General features: G+C 35.7%; 1 protein-coding gene across 1 annotated transcript; it reads left to right on the top strand.

Annotated features, from left to right (window-relative positions):
• Positions 1-11900: 11900 nt before the first annotated feature.
• LOC145136837 (beta-carotene hydroxylase 2, chloroplastic-like) lies at positions 11901-14000 on the top strand. The gene is made up of 7 exons (XM_079070947.1): positions 11901-12550; positions 12641-12700; positions 12814-12885; positions 13081-13215; positions 13401-13526; positions 13628-13684; positions 13778-14000. Exons 1-7 carry the CDS (start codon positions 11933-11935, stop codon positions 13850-13852), a joined length of 1143 nt encoding a protein of 380 aa, XP_078927073.1. The 5' UTR covers positions 11901-11932; the 3' UTR covers positions 13853-14000.
• The last annotated feature ends 5323 nt before the right edge of the window (positions 14001-19323 follow it).

Here is a 19323-nt window from a genome sequence, read left to right as displayed (position 1 = left end):
TTGGAGTACTTTCTAATTGGTTCGTGTGTGAAGATTTGGAGTACTTTCTAACTGGTTCATGTGTGAAGACTTGAAGTACTTTCTAATGAAAAGTGTGCTACTGGGGAAATTTGAAACTGGTACGTAGCTTCAAAGTCAAGAATATGCGGTAGGCATGTGATGTATTAAATGCATGAGGCACATAAGTCATAATTTGCGGCAACATATACGTATATGTGTGTGAATTGAAGAAGAAGGTTACAGCTCAAAGACCATATATATTCATTTCCTCTTTATTTGTTATTAATTACTTCTCCCACTTCACTTATATAAATCATCACATTCTTACCGCAACTTTTAACTTCTCCCTCACCAATGGATCCACCTGCAGATCATCAAAACCCCATAGATGACCTCGATTGGTTTCAGTACTTTGATCATCAAGATCTTTTCAGGTATATATATAAACGTTACTCATTACACCATCTTTCGCACAGAAAAGTGATTTTGTCGACATTGATCAAAACATGGTTTGGATTTGTAGTGATCAAAAAGAGTCTTTCATCGTGTTGGATTTGATTATCTTGAGTTTTTTTTTTTTTTGGATTTTTGCAGTGGTGACATGCTCGACCATCATGATTACGAGTTGTCGGAAAAATTGCATGAAGTGCTCGATCAGAACGTTTCCACAGTACTTAACAAAGATCAAAACATCATTTCTAGAAATGAGTTTCACGATTTAGATCCCCTTAAAGACATAAGCTTATGGGATTGTTGGGAGGATGGTAATTTACCATTGGTTAGTTTCAGTGAAGACTGTAAATCCGGTGGTGAGGCTACATGTAGTTCTAGTGCTGCCACCACTGATCACGGTGGCCGGAAGGTGGCAAAGAGATTGAGACCATTGGAGTTTGAAGAGATAGTGAAGTACTTTGAGATGCCGATAATCATGGCAGCAAAGGAACTAGGGATAGGGTTAACATTGTTGAAGAAAAGATGCAGAGAGCTAAACATAAACAGATGGCCTCATAGAAAACTTAAGAGCCTTCAATCCCTCATTCAAAATGCCAAGGTAAACTACGATAATAACCTTCTATACATTACTCATGCATGTATGCATGCACTTGGTAACCAAAGTAGTTTTGGTATTTTCTAAAATTTTAATTATTAGTTTCTTTATAACATAAACATAGGCCCTAGGCATATGCCACATCGAATCAATTGTTTTACTACGATTTCTGATTTATATTTACATAAACTTAACTCATTGTAAATTTTGTGAACTCACACGAAAAATATATTGCATCTACCTAAAAAAACTAGGAGTTGGGATTAAAGGAGGAGGTAGAGACGTTAGCAGGGCACAAGAAGATGATGGAGAAATTGCCAGGTATGGAATTGACAGAAAGAACAAAGAAGCTTAGGCAAGTTTGCTTCAAAGCTATTTATAAGAAGAGAGGACTTAACAATCCTTAGTCCTTACCTTTTCTTTTAGCCATTTTGTTATAATTAGTGGATTTTAATCTACATTGTATGTGTTTTTCTCTTGATAGTTTGATACCCTTTTTAGTTTCATTGTGTTTGTTTGTCTATTGATTTTTTTTATGCAGAAAATTTTGTATAATTTGGGCATTATAGTTTGTATTATGTATTTAGCCATATTCTAGATTGCCGACACGACTACGCCGACGACTCTATACTAGAGGTCTATATAAATAGACTTATGAATTTAGTAGGAATAACTTGATTATAATCTTGTTATTTGTTCCATGTCTGATCCACTCCTAAGATTCACTCGACATGCCCCCAGTTACGTGTAATTAAAATTTTATTAGACTGTTGATCCTAATGAGTCTACCCTAAGTCCACAACCAAACAAGGAACAAGTCAACTACGAGAAACACGCATATGGACTTGTGAGTTATTTGTAAATTGATTATGGAAATAAATTTTTTTAGACCTTGTTGGGTAAAATAATTGTAAAACACTTGTTGGGTCATGGTTAGGAGTGTTGGGCACCTTTTGGGCTTTCCATGGTTACTAAATGTGAAACATGTAGCACTTGCGTGGGCCCCCACAAAACTAAGTTTTCACATGTCTTTCCCACTTCTAGACCCATTAGGGAACTTAATAGTCCAATGAGTTGGCCATTTTGGAGTGTATCCTTTCGGATACGTTTGATAAGGTCGGGTATTTTGATGGCTCAAGAGTAATGTGAATGACGCGCTTTGGCCTATAGGTTTGGGAACTCTCGCCTTTGGTCCCCAGATAAGCAAACTGGTCCCTCGGTTGATTAGGATGTATACGAATGCTTACCTAGTCAGGACTTTCGGGCTACCGGCACCTCCCCCTTCCAGTTACTACGCGTCCATTACTATGATCCTACCCAACTAGAGTGGATGACTTTGAATTTCCTATGAGCTCTAAGGAATACATATATGTATATACATTTTGTTAAACAACTTGAGTATGTGTGTGATTTTAAGAGAAAGTGGAGAATATTCACAAGTGTATGCACACATATAAGTGTTAGGAGTAATACGTATGCACATAAGGGAGCAATTAACACACAAAGGTATTCCTAGGATTTTCTAAGTGTGAATTGCATGCAGTTGTGTGTGCATTTTATAAACTAGCATATGAGAGGACCCTAGAGGCTATAGACTAGGTCAAGGCAATTAACCTAATTCCCTATAGTCAAGGGCTCTGATACCAATCTGTCACACCCCGATCCTTGTCGGAATCGATCGAGGCGTGATATATTGTTCAAAGTCTCATGACAACTATGTTATAATATGATTAGATTCAATTAAGTACTAAGTATGCAAACAAGATCCACAACATACAAATACAAATCCAAATACGAACAACATTTATTACATCAAATTTAAATAGTCTTGTGGATTTCTAAGGCACAACCTATTTTTCATCAACTTCATTCTTCAAATCTGCATCATGGGTAAAAACAGGTCAACTACGAGAGTTGGTGAGTAATCTAATTTTAGTAGAGAAAATTGTGAAGTTGAAACCTTTATAATTGGAAATTTGTTTTCTTTTGAAGTCGGCAAACAATTGTATTTGAGATAACGGTTTATAAATCAAAATTTGATTAACAAATGATAACAACAACAATAAGTCCTCACCTTATATATACATATGTATATATATATATATATATATATATATATATATATATATATATATATATATATATAAATATATATAGGATGGAGCATCTAATCATCATACACACTCAACCACGTACGATCAATCACCTTAGCGTCCCAAGGCGGGGTGGTCAACCCAATAGCGCTATTATTGTCCATAACGTACCTCAAGAATACGGGCATAGTCATGGAGATTAGACTAAAAATGGTAATGCACTACAAGTACATGTAGCGTAAACAAACAATAGTTATACAATTAATGACTCACGTATAAATGTCCCAACAATGTCTCAATTGTGATAAAACAATAAAATGAAGTTGGAACATATTAGAACCACATGATACACCCCAAAAGTATTGAAAATTATAAAATATGGGGTAGATTACTCACATTAGTCCCAAAACGAAATGCGTGTGTCGTACGATAGACGGTTCGGGTCAAAATGGCGTAGAACCTAATATAATTAATAGTTTTGGTTTAGGAACTGCTAAACGAGAATAGAGTACTAATACAAATAATTAGACACATATTCTTATATTAGATGAATTAACAATAATTCATTTTGATTATAATATTAAGGTATTCATTTGTTAAATGAATTTTAAATTGAATTAATTACTTTGCATAATTAATTTATATTTTCAATTTAGGTCAGATTTTAATAATTTCTTATTAAAATAATAATTTGCCCAATTATAATTATTTACAGATTTTAACAATTATTTATATGAAATAATCATTAAAATGCATTTTTACATGCTTAAATACTTAGGAAAATGGTTTTAAATAGTAAACAGAATTGAAAAATTATGAAATTATTAGGAAATCATTATATCATACGATATTAATTACTGTAAAATTTTTATATTTTTCTGAACTGTTTTAGTATTTATTAATACTTTAATGATTAAACAACAACAAAATTCGAGAAAAATAGTAAATGATTCCCAAAAATTCTGTAAACTTAACCATAGTTTTATAACATGATATAGAGCCCAGTGTATAAGTTTCAGATATTTGTGACTATGGGAAGTATTTTTTATATATTTCATTATTAATTAATCAATAAAATCATAAATAATAGTAAACAGTAATATAAATGCATGAAACTTCATAAATTATGTTTAATCAATATATAGGTCATCCCAGAATTTTCTCAGAATTTATTGAATGCAAAAAGTATTTTATGTGAATTATTGCCCTACTTTATTGCAATAATTATAGTAATTCAATAAAAATAAGTTATTTTCTGAAAATTTCCAGAACTTCTTATTTTATTGATGGTATTCTGAGAAAAATCAGGTTTATGCATAAAATGAGTTTTAGATATTTTGGTGGATTTAATTTGTTTCTTGTATGAATTTGAAACTTTTAACAACATACCTTGATGAATGCTTCAAGAGGGATGAAGATTTGAGTATAATAGATTGTTCTTGGATGGAATATGAGTATTTCTTGGAGGAAATTTCGAGATTGAGAGTGAGAGAAAGATTAGAGAAGGCTTAAGTGGTGAAGAGAATAATGTGTTGAGAGAAAAAGGAAAGGAAAGTGGATGGGAGGTGAGAGTGGGAGACCATGGGAATAATCTTTTTGCTTTTGGTGGTCTTCATAATTTCCCACTAACACAAGCATCTTTTACATAATTAATATAAGAGTTTTATAAAATTTAAAGTAAAGTTTATAAAAATAGAGTTTTATAAAATTTAATGTAAAGTTTATAAAAATGGAGTTTTATAAAAGATGAGTTATTATTTGATTATAACAATCTACTTTGATTTGAAGTTTAATTATAGCATTCAAGTTTGATTCTTTTAAATTTAATTAGAGCATTATACTTTGATTTGATTTTAATATGGTATCATAATTTAATTTGATTATAGTTATAACGTTGTACTATACTATGTTGCTATTAACGTCAATTTATATCGTAGTGTATGAGTTTCGATCCTATTAGCGTCAAGTAATCTTGAGTAGGGTTTGAATGAGATTGCGAGAGGTTTCGTTTGTGATCTTTTTGAGTGTCCGGCTTCGCAACGCAAGGTCCATAGACCCCGTTAAGCCATGATTTAGTGTCCTACACAATCCCGATGATTGGGCAATAGTGTTTTATCGCTTTGGTTCGTTGTTTAGCACTGTTAAGGCTAAGGAATATCAAACACATGAACTTTCCAAATGATGTTTTCTCATTAAAATAGCGAATTGTACAGTGATTACATAACGTAAACCCTAACATACAAGGGTTAATGGAGTTGACCGGTTTAACTTGTTGACTTTGTTTGACTTTGACTTGACCGAAATTTGATGGTTGTCACACGTAGCCCCACTACTCTTGAAATTTTTGAACGAGGGACACTTCACCTCTCCTTTTGAAAATTCTCCAGTGGCTTTCTCTTTGCCTTTATCATTATTCTTCTTGTGTTCTTCAAGAGTCTGTCGAATTATACCAGTAAGTTTACCTAAGAGTCGCTCCTCTCGAGGGGATACTGGAGTATTTACTTCACCAGGTTGAGGACCTCCACCCACCTTAAGGGTATGGCTACCATCCTGTTCATCCATTCTTCTGAAAATTTGGAGCAATATAGTATTTTAGAATATTAGTATTTATTATTACCTAATAATTTACTTAAGTCTTTCCTATGGTTTGTATCCATATATTCCTAATGAATCTGTTCATATATTGAACTTCTGACGGTTTAAGTCTAAATACCAATCCGTGGAATTTAGTTCACTTAAACCACCGCTCTGATACCATGAGTGAAAGAACCCCTTTCTAAACTTTCGTATTTCTGAAAGACCCAAACTTTCATACTTCAGAATATTGTTACTCCAAAAACATGCTACATGCATATTCATATATAATATTTTACTTTGATAATTTAATTACAAAGGACTGGATACAAACCGACTAAGTTTTAATATTTTACATAACTACCCAGGATATTGTAATTTTATACAAACATAAACTGAAGTACAAAAGTACTATTACAAACTATTCTAAATCTTCCAACAGTATACTATCATACTGCTTATTTATCTCCTGTAATTGTTAAACATAGAGAGGGGTAAGCGGTGACGCTTAGTGTGACAACCCAAAATTTCTATTCTATACAACATGTCAATTCAATAGAAGTCAAATCAGTTACAGTTAAATTTTCAGACTTTTGGATTAAGTTTGATTATTTTAGGATTTACACTTTAGGAGATACCAGGAGAGAGGATGCCCTAGGGTTATAGTGCAACACTGTTATTCCTAAACTTCAAGAAATTGGAGTTTGCTGCCGGAATAAAATAGTTTCAGCCAAAAACCCAGAAATTTGGAGTATATATATGACACTTGTCATTTTATGTCATTTTTCCAAATTTCTCAAGAACAAAAGCAAATCCTCTCAAGTATCATCCCGGGATTTATTCTAGATCTCGATCTAGTAAGTGTTTTCAACCATTTCAAGTTAGTAGATCACTTAATCTAGTGTTTTAACACCTTTCTAACCGTGAAATCATTCCAAAAGGTTGATTCTTCCATTTTCACCAAGAACACCAAGAACACACACTAGTGTTCTTGGCATTTTGGCTCATTTCAAGCTTCCATATAGTAAGTACTTCTATCCTAGAGTGTGTTTAAGCTTGCTATACTTCATTATAACATAAAAACATCCAAGAAACACCAAGAAAATGGTGTTTACGGTCCAAGAACATTCTTGAACCGTAAACCCATTTTAAGGGACCAAAATGTCCCTAGTCCCTTCCTAAGCCTAGGTAACTAACTTGGATCCTTACCTTGATGTGTTAAGGACTTGAAATCATCAAAATACCAACATCCATAAGGGTTTACGACCATAAACCCAAATGGATGTGGTCTTTGGGCCGTAAACTCCAAATAGGAGTGGAATGGTGCCCTAGCTTCTTCCTTAGGCTTATACTTCAAGTGGAAACACTTCAATGGACTTAGAAACCTTCAAATCAACAAATGGTCAAAAGAGGGGGAGTTTACGGCCGTAAACTCTAGGGTTTACGACCGTAAACCCATTGGGTTGAGGTCACAAAACCGTAAACTCAAGTTAGGGTTTCTTTTGAACCCTAAACCCTATAGCATTGTTCTACAACACTTAGATGCATTCCTTGAGACTTATAACACTTATATAAGGTGTTTAACTTGTCTTAGGATGTCTTAACTTTGCTAATTAGTTGTTTAAAGGCTAATTAGATACATATATGTTGTATTTATATGTTAAATAGGATCATTGTGTGTGTACAAGTCTTCACTTGACACCTAGCAATCCTATTTCTTCAGTTCATCCAAACCACCAACTACAGGTGAGTTCATACCCCTTAATTAACCTTTTAAATGTTTTTAAATGATTTTATGGGGGGGGGAATACAAGTTGAACAATTATAGTTATTATATCAATCACATGTGATTAATAACTACCAAACAAATGGTTTTCTTACTTTTCAAACTGTTTATCAAACTGTTTTACCTCAAACTACTTTACAAACTCTTTTACTTATCAAATACTTTTACTTAAACTCTTTTAAACTTATATTCTGTGTATCTATATAGATATAGTTATATAAGTAGGATTGAAAGGACTTAGGACTACTAGTCTACCCTGCTTGCTGTTCTTGTTTGATTGTGGTCTTAGGGTATCAAGGTTAGTTGTCCGAGGGTCGTTTGAATCCTAGTTATATATTATGTATATGTATATAGATATAAAAGGTTTTCCTTCATTCAAGTCCATGCCCTTGGGTAGCAAGGGTATACAAACATGTTCATACATTGCTAGTAAGCTACCATAGGGGTAGTTTAGGAAGATACTATTACTAGAACGATGAAACATACAATGATTCAGTTCATACATGAGTCAATACATACTATAATGAGAAACAAACATGAAACAGAGTGATGAGAAACAAACATACAGGCTAGACAGAGAAAGAACACACAATACAGCTAGCACACAATTCACATAACATTTACATTAATACATTTATGTGAGCCATTAAACAGGGCATGGCACTACCTGCCATGACTGTTTTTGTATCAGAATCTCCTTAATTGGGGAGCGTATGAGTTTGTGTATAGATCTATACTGGATTGACTATCCTACACCTTGCTGCTCGCTACAGTGGGACTTGCAAGTCTACGGGTGCCAAACGTCATTTTTGTGGCATCTTACATTGTCACTTTACTATTGAGTCGGTAGCAAGATACAGGCCGATCACATGTTACCTTAAAATATACAATTGGCTTAAGGTAGTTAGTACAGCAGTAGTTTCATAATACTACATTAAAGTACTATAACATTTTCCCTTTACATTTTACTTTGTGATTTCACACAATAAACAATAATGCAAAAACTATATTTTTGGTTAATGGTAGTCGGATTTGGGAAAATACTCACTTTTACAAAGGATACACACACAGACACTAGATGCCTTGGTAGAAGGCTACTTTTAGTAGGAAACATAGGGTTTTCTAGGATAGTTCAAACAAATACAAAACTTTTACAAACACACAGTACATCTTACAAAACATCTTACAAATGCTTTCATACAAACACAGACACTAATATACTTATGAACTCACCAGCTCTAAAGCTGATAAACTCTTTCAAAATAACTTGTATTCTCAGGTCACCAGTAGACAGGTACCGGAGCCAGGTTTTGAGAAGATGGAGCTCGTTCAAGACTCATCTTATATTTTTGATGTATATTGTTTTGGTGTCTTTAAAACTTAACGGAACACACTGGTATGAAATTATATTATTAATGCAATGGATGATGTTGTTGCTTGTTTACTACTTGCATTGTTGTGATACTGTACATGACGTCCTCCACCCCAGAACGTTTCCGCCGTTCATTTGGTTTTGAGGGTGTGACACTTAGTGAGTTCAACAATAGATACAATATAACGTTATGTCATATATACACTTCAATATGGCAGAAGCAAGGAGGAACAAGGAACAACAAATGCATATGTGAATAATGCGAAAAGCTTTCCATATCAATCAATGAGACATAACAATTTCCATACTTGATATACAATCAATAAAGTTTCAGCACAAGTGGCATAGAAAATACTCAGGAATATCATTTTGCTAGAATATTCAGGCTTTTAGCCTTATCTTAGCATACTGCCGAAGCCAAAGTGATGCCTATGTCATACACTTCATGGTCAACGGTACATACCAATACCCAAGTGATGCCTATGTCATACACTTCGTAGTCAGAGGTATAGCCTTGCTATAAAAATAGCAGAAATAATAACACGAGATGATAACATGGAAAAGCATATAGCACATATAACACATAACATACAATTGTTCCTATATATTAAACTCACCTTGAAATAACCGGGGGTCAAAATAATAATTTGTGCAGCATTTCGGCTCTAAATATGACTTTATTCGTTGAAAACCGGGAGATTTATTGAAAAACCGGGCTCTGCAAAGGTAGAGCTTCAAACCGAAAAGATAAATTTCTCGGGCTTCACGGGCACTTCGGGGCGTGTTTCGGGTGTTAAAAATGATATCGGGGCTTCGGGGGATGTCAAAATAATAAAAATATTAAAAAGGGGGTGAAAATGGCTAATTTCCCATTTTACTCGGGAGGGTTCGCAGCCCTCCTATTTATAGGGTGAGATCCGAAGTCGGCCGATCAGAAGGGCGAGTCAGCAGCAGCGAGGGAGAGACACGTGTCGGACACGTTGCAGGCCACGTATGCGACACCTGTGCGAGCTCGGACGCGACACGGGGCGAGGCGGCGTCGGACGCCGGTTGGCTGCAACTTCGGTCGAATCCGGAAGCGACACGCGGCTACTGTTCATGCGAGGTCACGTGGCCGGCACTATTCATGCGAAAATTCTCGAAAATTGTGCCCCAATCTTCTAAAATCCACAACTTTCTCATACGAGATCCGTTTTTGACGTTCTTTATATGCACGTGTAGGGAAAATTATGCTCTACGACTTTCGTTTAGACTTTGTCGGCTAATTTTGACTTTATTTTTAATATTATTATTTTTAACAGACCGGGACAGGAAAATCCGTTAAAAATTCATAACTTCTTCACCCGACGTCCGTTTTCGTCAGTCTTTTTACCGTTGTACTACTATTGACGAGATCTTCAATTCTCGTTTAGGTTGTTTCGGCTAGAAATCACTCGATCTAAAATTCGAGTTTTTAGCTGTCTACTGCTAAGCTGAAACTTAGAAAAATTATAACTTCCTCATACGAAGTCAGATTTTGGTGTTCTTTTTATCGAACTTCTCGATTTAACGAATACTACGACTTTCATTTAGATCACCAAGGCTAAAAAGTAGTTTATCAAAAACTCACTTTTTACGTCATTCGGCGCCGTGCTGGTTTTGTCGCGGATCTTCGATTAGTCATAACTTCTTCGTTATAACTCGGATTTCGATGAGGTTTTCGCCTAAATGTTTCTAACGTGATTCTTTACAACTCTCCATAATAAAATTTTACTTATTTCAAATTTTATATTTTCGTTAAATTTCGATATTTTGCCTAATGTTCGGAATCTCATAAGACTTCCAAAACATTCTGGATGATTCTAAACATAGTTTTACTTCATTTCTAGTAAAAACTATCTGTTAGAACTCAATACTCATAATTATATAATATTTCATAATATTATTCACTTTTAAAATTATATAACACGATAACCGAACGTGTATGTTACATATGGTATCCGTTCTCGACTGTCTTTATATCGACATATAGGTGTTGACGAGATCTTCTTCTTTAAGACACAAAAAACACACCAAGAGCTCACGAATGTCAAAAGGAGGCTAGGGTTTTCTTGAGGGAGTGAAATGAAGGTGATGGAGGCTGAGGGTGTGGAAACCCGGCCCTCACTTTCTTTAAATAGAGGCACAAACCCTAGAATTAGGGTTTAGCATAAACAAGATGTCACGTTGTGATCAATATATTGTCACGCCGCGACGCCCAATTAAGATGTGCGATTTCATCGGCCAATGCCACATTGTTGGAGATACATCACCACGCCGTGGCCCCGAAAAATCTTTTCTTTGAATTTGAATGCCATAACAATTAAAGAAGAATATACCTGAAACTTGGTGTTACAAGTTCGAGTCTTCAAGATTTTTTTATTTTCTAAGTAGAAATGATGATGTGCAAAAGAATAAAAAAAATGTTAAGGTATTTTAGAAATGAAAGTGTCAACTGTGATGATTTAATGGTAATAATAGAAACGCTAACGTAGCAAGCTAAGTCAACATGTCACGTCAGCTAAAACATGACACATATGTATTCTAAGTAAGCAAAAACCACAATGTAGGCGATAATATGTTGGTAACCTTCTAAAATTAAAAAAAAAAAATGTTAAGGTAAATTAGAAACGAATGGTAAACTATGAGACTTTTATGACAATAATCTTTCATTTATTAGTTTAGTCAGGCCTACCAGAAAACCTAACTTAATGATCTAGTAATTAAATACAACATGGAATATAATGATTAATTTACCAAACGACTTCTTAATCCAACGATATCAGAAATATTCAAGTTTTGCCCAGGATTCCACTCTATCGTACTACGTATCATATTTCGTTTTCTTCTCGTTAAGATAAATATTCAACTTTGATACAAGTATTAAAATAAATTAAATATTTTAACTCTCAATTTTTGTTTTTAAAAAGAGGAAAAAAAAAAAAATACAACAACAACAAAAAGAGCCCAATACAAAACGAAGTAGTGCAATCAAGTTGGTGGTGAGTATTTAAGGGGCCCTTCTTCACACAGAAGCTAACATGTGGTCTTCATCCCTTCTCCACCACCACTTCCTTCTACCGCCTTCGAATTTCTATACATTTTCCTCAAGACGCCCTTCTATTCGTCTTCTTCCTCCACCCAATTCACTTTCCTCATCTCTCACCCATCCAACAAACATTACACCTCAGAGAACCCTTTGCCTGCACTCCTCTTGGACGTCAATGGCGGCAACAGCAATCGCCGTCGCTTCCAGTTCACGCTCCTTCCGTTTAACCCGAATGCCGTTCCTAGGTCAAAAACCCACATCTAGAACCTCTCAATTTCCATCCTCTATCAGAAACTTTGACCCGATTGTTCGGTTCCGACGGACGCCTAGGTTGACAGTCTGTTTCGTTGCCGGAGACCAGAAGTTAGAGACCCAAATTGTTGAGGACAACGGCAGTGGTAACAATCCTGGACCTAGCGGCGGCGAGGGTTCAGATGAGGAAATAACTCAGGTGATGTTGAGTAGTACTAGTAACCGCGTCGTAGAGGAAAAAATGGCTAGGAAGAAGTCCGAACGCTTTACTTACCTTGTCGCAGCTATCATGTCTACTTTTGGGATTACTTCCATGGCTGTTATGGCTGTTTATTACAGGTTTTCATGGCAAATGGAGGTATGTTTCACTACATATATTGACTTTGCAATCATCTGCAACCAAAATTACCAAATCCTATTTTGGGCAAAACTAAATCGGTTCTTACAGGGTGGAGATGTTCCTTTTGTGGAGATGTTTGGGACATTTGCTCTCTCTGTTGGCGCTGCGGTAATCACTTATCTCTCTCTCTCTCTCTCATTATCCATGAATCTAAATATATACACATCTGTATGAGTTCGAATTAGGGATTATATAAAATTGGATGAATTGGTTAATAACAGGTAGGAATGGAGTATTGGGCGAGATGGGCGCATGAAGCTCTATGGCATGCTTCTTTATGGCACATGCATGAGGTAATTAACATATCCCAGACCCACAAAACAAAACAGATTTTGTCTTTGACTTCAAATTGAATCTTCGATTGATTAAATTAATCTTTCATCTTCCATTGTTTCTTTATTTAATCTGGATTCCCACAAACTTTCCCCCAATCAAGGGATCAAAATCCGCAAATCAATGAATCCAATTCCGTTGATTGAACTTTGCAGTCACACCATAAACCCCGAGAAGGCCCCTTCGAGCTCAACGACGTGTTCGCGATTATAAACGCCGTTCCGGCGATTGCGTTACTGAACTACGGCTTCTTCCACAAAGGAATATTTCCCGGTCTCTGTTTCGGCGCTGTAAGTCTCAGATTCATCATCATCATCATCTTCTAGATTGATCGTATTTTGATTTTGTCTGGGTATTAAAATTGACATGCTATTAATGGCCGATAGTTACTGTTGAATACAACGTAAAGATCCTTAAAAAGTTACGAAAAAAATCAATAATTTAATTAATGGTCGGAATGGAATCGAAATCGTAGGGGCTTGGGATAACGGTGTTTGGAATGGCGTACATGTTCGTCCACGATGGCCTTGTTCATAAGAGATTCCAAGTGGGTCCCATTGCAAATGTCCCCTACCTTCGAAGAGTTGCAGCTGCTCATCAGGTAAACAACATGTGATCACAATTCATTCATCCTATTAATATTTTTATACTTATATTTAAATCAATTATAATATATTTATTATTTCATGTTTTGTTTTTCAGTTGCATCACACAGAAAAATTCAATGGTGTACCTTATGGTTTGTTTTTGGGACCTAAGGTATATGTTCTGGAAAGATTTGGATTTTTTTAATTTTTGGTTGTGTTAGTTAATATTTGATTGTTTATCTATCATTTAATTTTGTTTGTGTAGGAGTTAGAAGAAGTGGGAGGAATGGAGGAGCTGGAGAAAGAGATTAAAAGAAGAATAAAGTTGTATAATAAATAAAAATATGTATAAATTAAATTTATATCAGTTTCTTATGGTATCTTGGTTTTTGTTACTTGTAGTAAAGATATAAAGCGGTAAAAGAAAAACAAAGAAATTTTGTATGATTGATGTAATATGAAAAGAAAAAAGTAGAGTTCATGTTTCACATCTTTTGTGTCGTTTAATTTTAGTCTATGTTAATTTTATGTAAATATTAAGTTAAAAGTTAAAACACGTGTTTAAGTGATGACCCAGTGTTTTAAAAGGTTTCTCAACAATGATTGTGACAGAGTAACGACACTTTCAGTTTGTTAGTTTTGACTGGTTTTCAACTTAATTTTATATATAATTCAGCCTTTTCAAGTTAATGACTTCAAGTTAATGACTGTGACAGAATATTAGAATAAAAGAAAATACAACGAAGTTTTAAAAATATATAAAAACGATTCATTGTCTTTTTTTAGTATACAAAATACCATTGAACCGGATATTGTAGGTAACCATCAAGTTACCTCGTATCCAAAATGTTCAAAAAATACCGTTGTTTTTTTAATCCAAAAAATACCATTAAAATAAACTATTTGTACACAAAAATATCAACGAAGTACACATGTGTTCAAATAAAACCTTTTGGTAACCAAGTACTTTATGTAAATGAAAAAATGACTTAAAAACGTAACAAACTTTCCAAAATGTTCAAAAAAAGTTTTCAACGGGTACGCTGGGCGTACTACCAAATCCCTCAGTACGCGGGTCGTACTATAATCTACGCTGGACGTAGACGCGACTTATCCAAACTTGATTCATGACTTAATCCCTTAAGCACTTGGCCTCAAAATAGGGGCGGAACACAAGCACTACAACTAAGGGGGGCGGAATTAAGACTTCATAATTAAACTATATAAACAAATTTTATTTAGTTCAAAATTATGACATCAAAAGTTTAAACAAGAAAACTAATATAAAGATTGTTAAATCGTTTATCAAAGTGGAACACGACGATCTTTTGTTTATTTTTAAATCTTCTACAATTGTCTCTAAACTAATCTTTTCAGCAAGTTCTCTTTCGAAGTGCAAAACCAATGAGTCATTCAAAAACTCGTCTTTCATTTTATTCTGTAACCTTGTTTTAATGAGGTTCATTGCTGAAAATGATCTCTATGTTGTAGCAGTAGAAACTGGAAGAGTAAGTATGAGACTAACTACTCGATAAATAAGATGAAAGTTCGCTACTCTTCTAGTCTTTATCAACCATTGACACAATTCGGAATCTTGAGTGAAACTTAAGTGTTTTCTTTTAAAAAATCCATCAATAGTTGGTTGTTTTTTCATGTTGATATCTACTACACAACCAAATTTAATAACAATCAATATAAAATAGCAATAAATAATTAAAGCTTTTATTTTAAAAAGATAATATTAACTGCATATATATACCACATATGCAAATAGATACCACAGTTCATCAAAATTATATACAAATAAATTATCAATTCACCTAATAAGTATAAAGTAATATATATAGTTTTGTATATTATAATTCATCTGTTCAACATGTACGAATCTATGCAAATAAACAGATACTTTAGAATTAATAATAAACTAATAAATATAAAGTAATCTATATATACTTTTACATGTTTTAATTGAATATATACTATGTCATAATGTCAAAGAAGTGTGTAGTCGTAATTCATAATAAAGGCTCTACAAGAGTGCAACTCACATTTTCTACTTTTCGCCTTGACATTACTCCCTAGTGAGAGAAAACAAATTAATAGATATATAAAGAAAAACAAAGGAACAAAACTATGTACCGGATAATGAGAATAGAGAACAAAGACCACCAGCGGAGTAGCGAAGAACACCCAACCGCACGACGGTCGGCGGACGGCGAAGACCAAGTTTCAACAAACAAATGTCAACGGCTTCGGCGACAAGCGAATAGGAGAAAGAGCGTATGATACCAATGGCGTGAACAATCCGGCGATCAGAAAAGAGTACACAACAGCAATGGTCTTAATGGGAGACGATGTTCTTCGGGTTTGTTACGAGAAAAAGTATTCTGGTGGCCGGAATAAACTTTTGATTTAGGTTTAAGCTTTTTAGTTTTCTTAACTCAAACTTGGGCTAAATTGTTGTAATCTTGATTAGATCGTGGGTTTATATAGAATTTAATACATATTAAGTTTCCTTATTTTATAGAAACCTAAATAAACAAGGTTGTTTTGATTTCGTTTGTGATCTTCCTAAAATTTTGTCACCGGGTATTTCTATCTATATTATATCACATGATCTGGAAACCGGGGGGGGGGGGGGGGGGGGGGCAAAGATGTCATTCTACTATTTTTTTTATTGAATATCAGATTGATGGGTATTTACAGGTATTAGAAACACCAAAAAGCGGGGAGGCCATGCCTAAGACGGACCGCCACTGCCCCAAAACCTTATGAAACCTTCGAAATAAGCCCTTAACTAATAAAGTTGGCACCTTTATCAGTTTGCATGTCTTAATGAGGCCTAATCATGCAAATTAATCCTTTAAGACCCATAAAAACCACCTTAAAACTTGCATGGTCCATCCTTAAACATCAAGCAAGCATTTTTATGAACTAATAACCGTAGAGATACTAAGAGTAGTAACTCAAAGCTCCTGGAGTGGTGGAAAACCACTAGATCTCACCCATGAGGCCAAAATAGGACCAAAACTCATATAATACTAGATCTAGGTTTCAAAATGAGCAAGGTTAGAGCTTTATACCTCTAATGAGCTGGAAATGAATAAGAGAGTCCAGATCTACAAGCCTTCCTTCGATCCACCACCTTGCATCAAGTTCCGTTCCTTGAATAATCACCAAAACCCACTAAAGATGCACACAAAGAGCTCACAACACTCTTGGAGGAGGCTAGGGTTCGAAATCAGGGTTTTAGAACAATGGAGGCTGATAAATGAGGGAATCTTGAGGTTATAATGATGTTTATATAATGCTCAAACCCTAAAAATAAGGTTTGACACTCTGACCAATACGCGGGGCGTACTATTAGGTACGTTGGGCGTACCTGGTCCACCCACGCGTCCATTAGCTCAACACATGGGACTAATCTACCAATTTATTCCACTGTGGACCAAACTTGCCAAAACTTCAAACTACCATAACTTCTTCGTTATAAGCCCGTTTCCAACAAACTTTATATTCACGGAATGGTGATGAGGAGCCCTACGCTTCTAACAACACACCATGGCCTTAAAACTCCCCAAAAAATAACCCAAAATTCATAAAAGATCGAGTTATCAAATTACAATTATACCCTTGGACTCCGAAAACACCATCAAACACTTGGATCACTTAAACCATAACACTCGCATCATAGAAGGGCCACATCCTTCCTTCCCCAAGACCCAAAGCCTTATGATGACTGATAATTGGGCCACGACCCCGTACAGTGAAACTATTCGACACCGGGTGTTACAAGAAGATTTCTTTCAGAACTTGTTATGGTCATTACGAGTTCGTGGTGATGCCTTTTAGGCTCACCAATGATCAAGCCGCGTTCATGGACCTCATGAACCGTGTGTGTAGACCGATGCTGGATTGGTTTGTCATTGTATTTATTGATGATATTTTGGTCTATTCTAAGACCAAGGAGCAACATGAGGATCATCTTCGAGAGGTTCTGGAGACTCTAAGGAGGGAGAGGCTTTATGACAAATTCTCCAAGTGTGAGTTCTAGTTGCACGAGGTGCAGTTTATAGGGCACCTTGTCAATCAAAAGGGGATATTGGTCGACCCGATCAAGGTCGAGGTCATGATGTAGTGGGAGGTACCAAGATATCCATCTGAGATTCAGAGCTTCCTTAGGTTAGCAGGGTATTATCGGAGGTTCATCAAGAACTTCTCTAGGATCGTAGTTTCATTGACCAACCTGACAAAGAAGATTGTCACTTTCCGTTGGGCGCCTGAGCAGTAGGAGGCATTTGAAACTTTGAGACAGAAGTTATGCGAGGCTCCGATTTTGACCTAAGGGCATGGACAATTTCGTGGTTTATTGTGATGCTTCGATCACAGGGTTAGGTGTAGTTCTTATGCATAAGGGCCTTGTAACATCCCAAAAATATGACCCAAAAATTTCATTTTAAAATAAATAAAATGGTAATCCAAAACATTGTCATACAACCAAGATAGACCAAAGTGTATCACTACATCACAAAATATCAGAGTAAATCACAAAATGCGGAATGAGGTGGTGTGTGATCTGCAATCATCCCGGGCTCTTCCCTTTTGAACCAGAAGTACCCAAAACATAAACTGAAAACCGTAAGCACAAACATTAGTGATTTCCCCAAAATACCACATACCAAACATAATAAACACGTACTGGGCCCCCTCCCTTCATCAGGGCCCGCCTGACATCGAGTCCCACCCAGCCTCAAGCCTCCTCCGACATCGAGCCCCGCTTGGTTTACAGATTTATCAATCATCAGGCCTCGCCTGACATCGGGCTCCGCCCAGTACACATATGAGCATATAAACACATAATCATACTAACACATGCGATAATCACAAAGACAGTAGCATACAATACAATCATCGGGTTTCGCTTGGCATCGAGCCTCGTTCGGTATACATACCAATGCATACACATGCAAGAGTCACACATACATCTAGCATCCTAACATAATAAACCATTGTAACACTGTAAATTTTCAAACAAAATTTTCATTTAAATCACATAATTCTCATAACTCATTTCCCAAAAATCTCATTTATTTAATTTACAAATCGCAACTCCATAATTGTTTAATTAAGACTCTAGGATCCTCAAAACATAACTCTTTCTTTGGTGTGTACAATCAAGCCGGCGCCTTCCCGCGATCCTGAGAAAACCTGAAACACATATCACATAACACGGTAAGCACGAAGCTTAGTGAGTTCCCCAAAATACCACACACATCTCATTAGCCACTCGAGGCTATAACTCCATAAGACCCTCCGGTCAATGTGTCTCAGTGGGACCCTCCGGTTCCACAACTCGGGTGGACCCTCCGGTCCTAACTCAGTAAGCTCAGAATAATACACATCATAAATCACATAGACATAATGCAGGATATCACAGTACTCAATATAAACACATAAGACCCTCGGTCACACATAGATACCACTCATGGTAAAGGATAGTGAGAAGACTCGCCTCGGATGATGAACAACCCCTATAAATGATGCTGCTATGCACCGACCTCTAACTCTGAGCCACACCCACAATTAACCCAATTAGGAACTAAGTCCAAACTCTCACTCATTAGATCTAAAGGTAGACCACTAACCAGCCCATCAATAACCTAAAACCCATTGGGCCCACCAAGGCCCAATAACAAATGGGCTCTCCTGAGGCCCAACTTTCAAATCTAAATGGCAAGCCAAACTCAAGGGCCCAAAGCACACACACACACACACATATATATATATATATATATATATATATATATATAT

Source organism: Lactuca virosa, chromosome 9 (genome assembly GCF_052849685.1).
Source record: "Lactuca virosa cultivar CGN04683 chromosome 9, Lactuca_virosa_CGN04683_v6, whole genome shotgun sequence".
Classification (NCBI taxonomy): domain Eukaryota; kingdom Viridiplantae; phylum Streptophyta; class Magnoliopsida; order Asterales; family Asteraceae; genus Lactuca; species Lactuca virosa.
Note: the sequence above shows the minus strand (reverse complement) of the source record. Positions and strands in the feature narration are given on the sequence as shown.

What these genes read in the sequence shown, in the direction of transcription:
- LOC145136837 (XM_079070947.1), top strand. Translation starts at nt 11,933, where the DNA reads ATGTGGTCTTCATCCCTTCTCCACCACCACTTCCTTCTACCGCCTTCG. An exon ending in CTCTCTCTGTTGGCGCTGCG is followed by an intron (nt 12,701 to 12,813) that starts GTAATCACTTAT and finishes GGTTAATAACAG; the next exon opens with GTAGGAATGGAGTATTGGGC. An exon ending in GTTTGTTTTTGGGACCTAAG is followed by an intron (nt 13,685 to 13,777) that starts GTATATGTTCTG and finishes TTGTTTGTGTAG; the next exon opens with GAGTTAGAAGAAGTGGGAGG.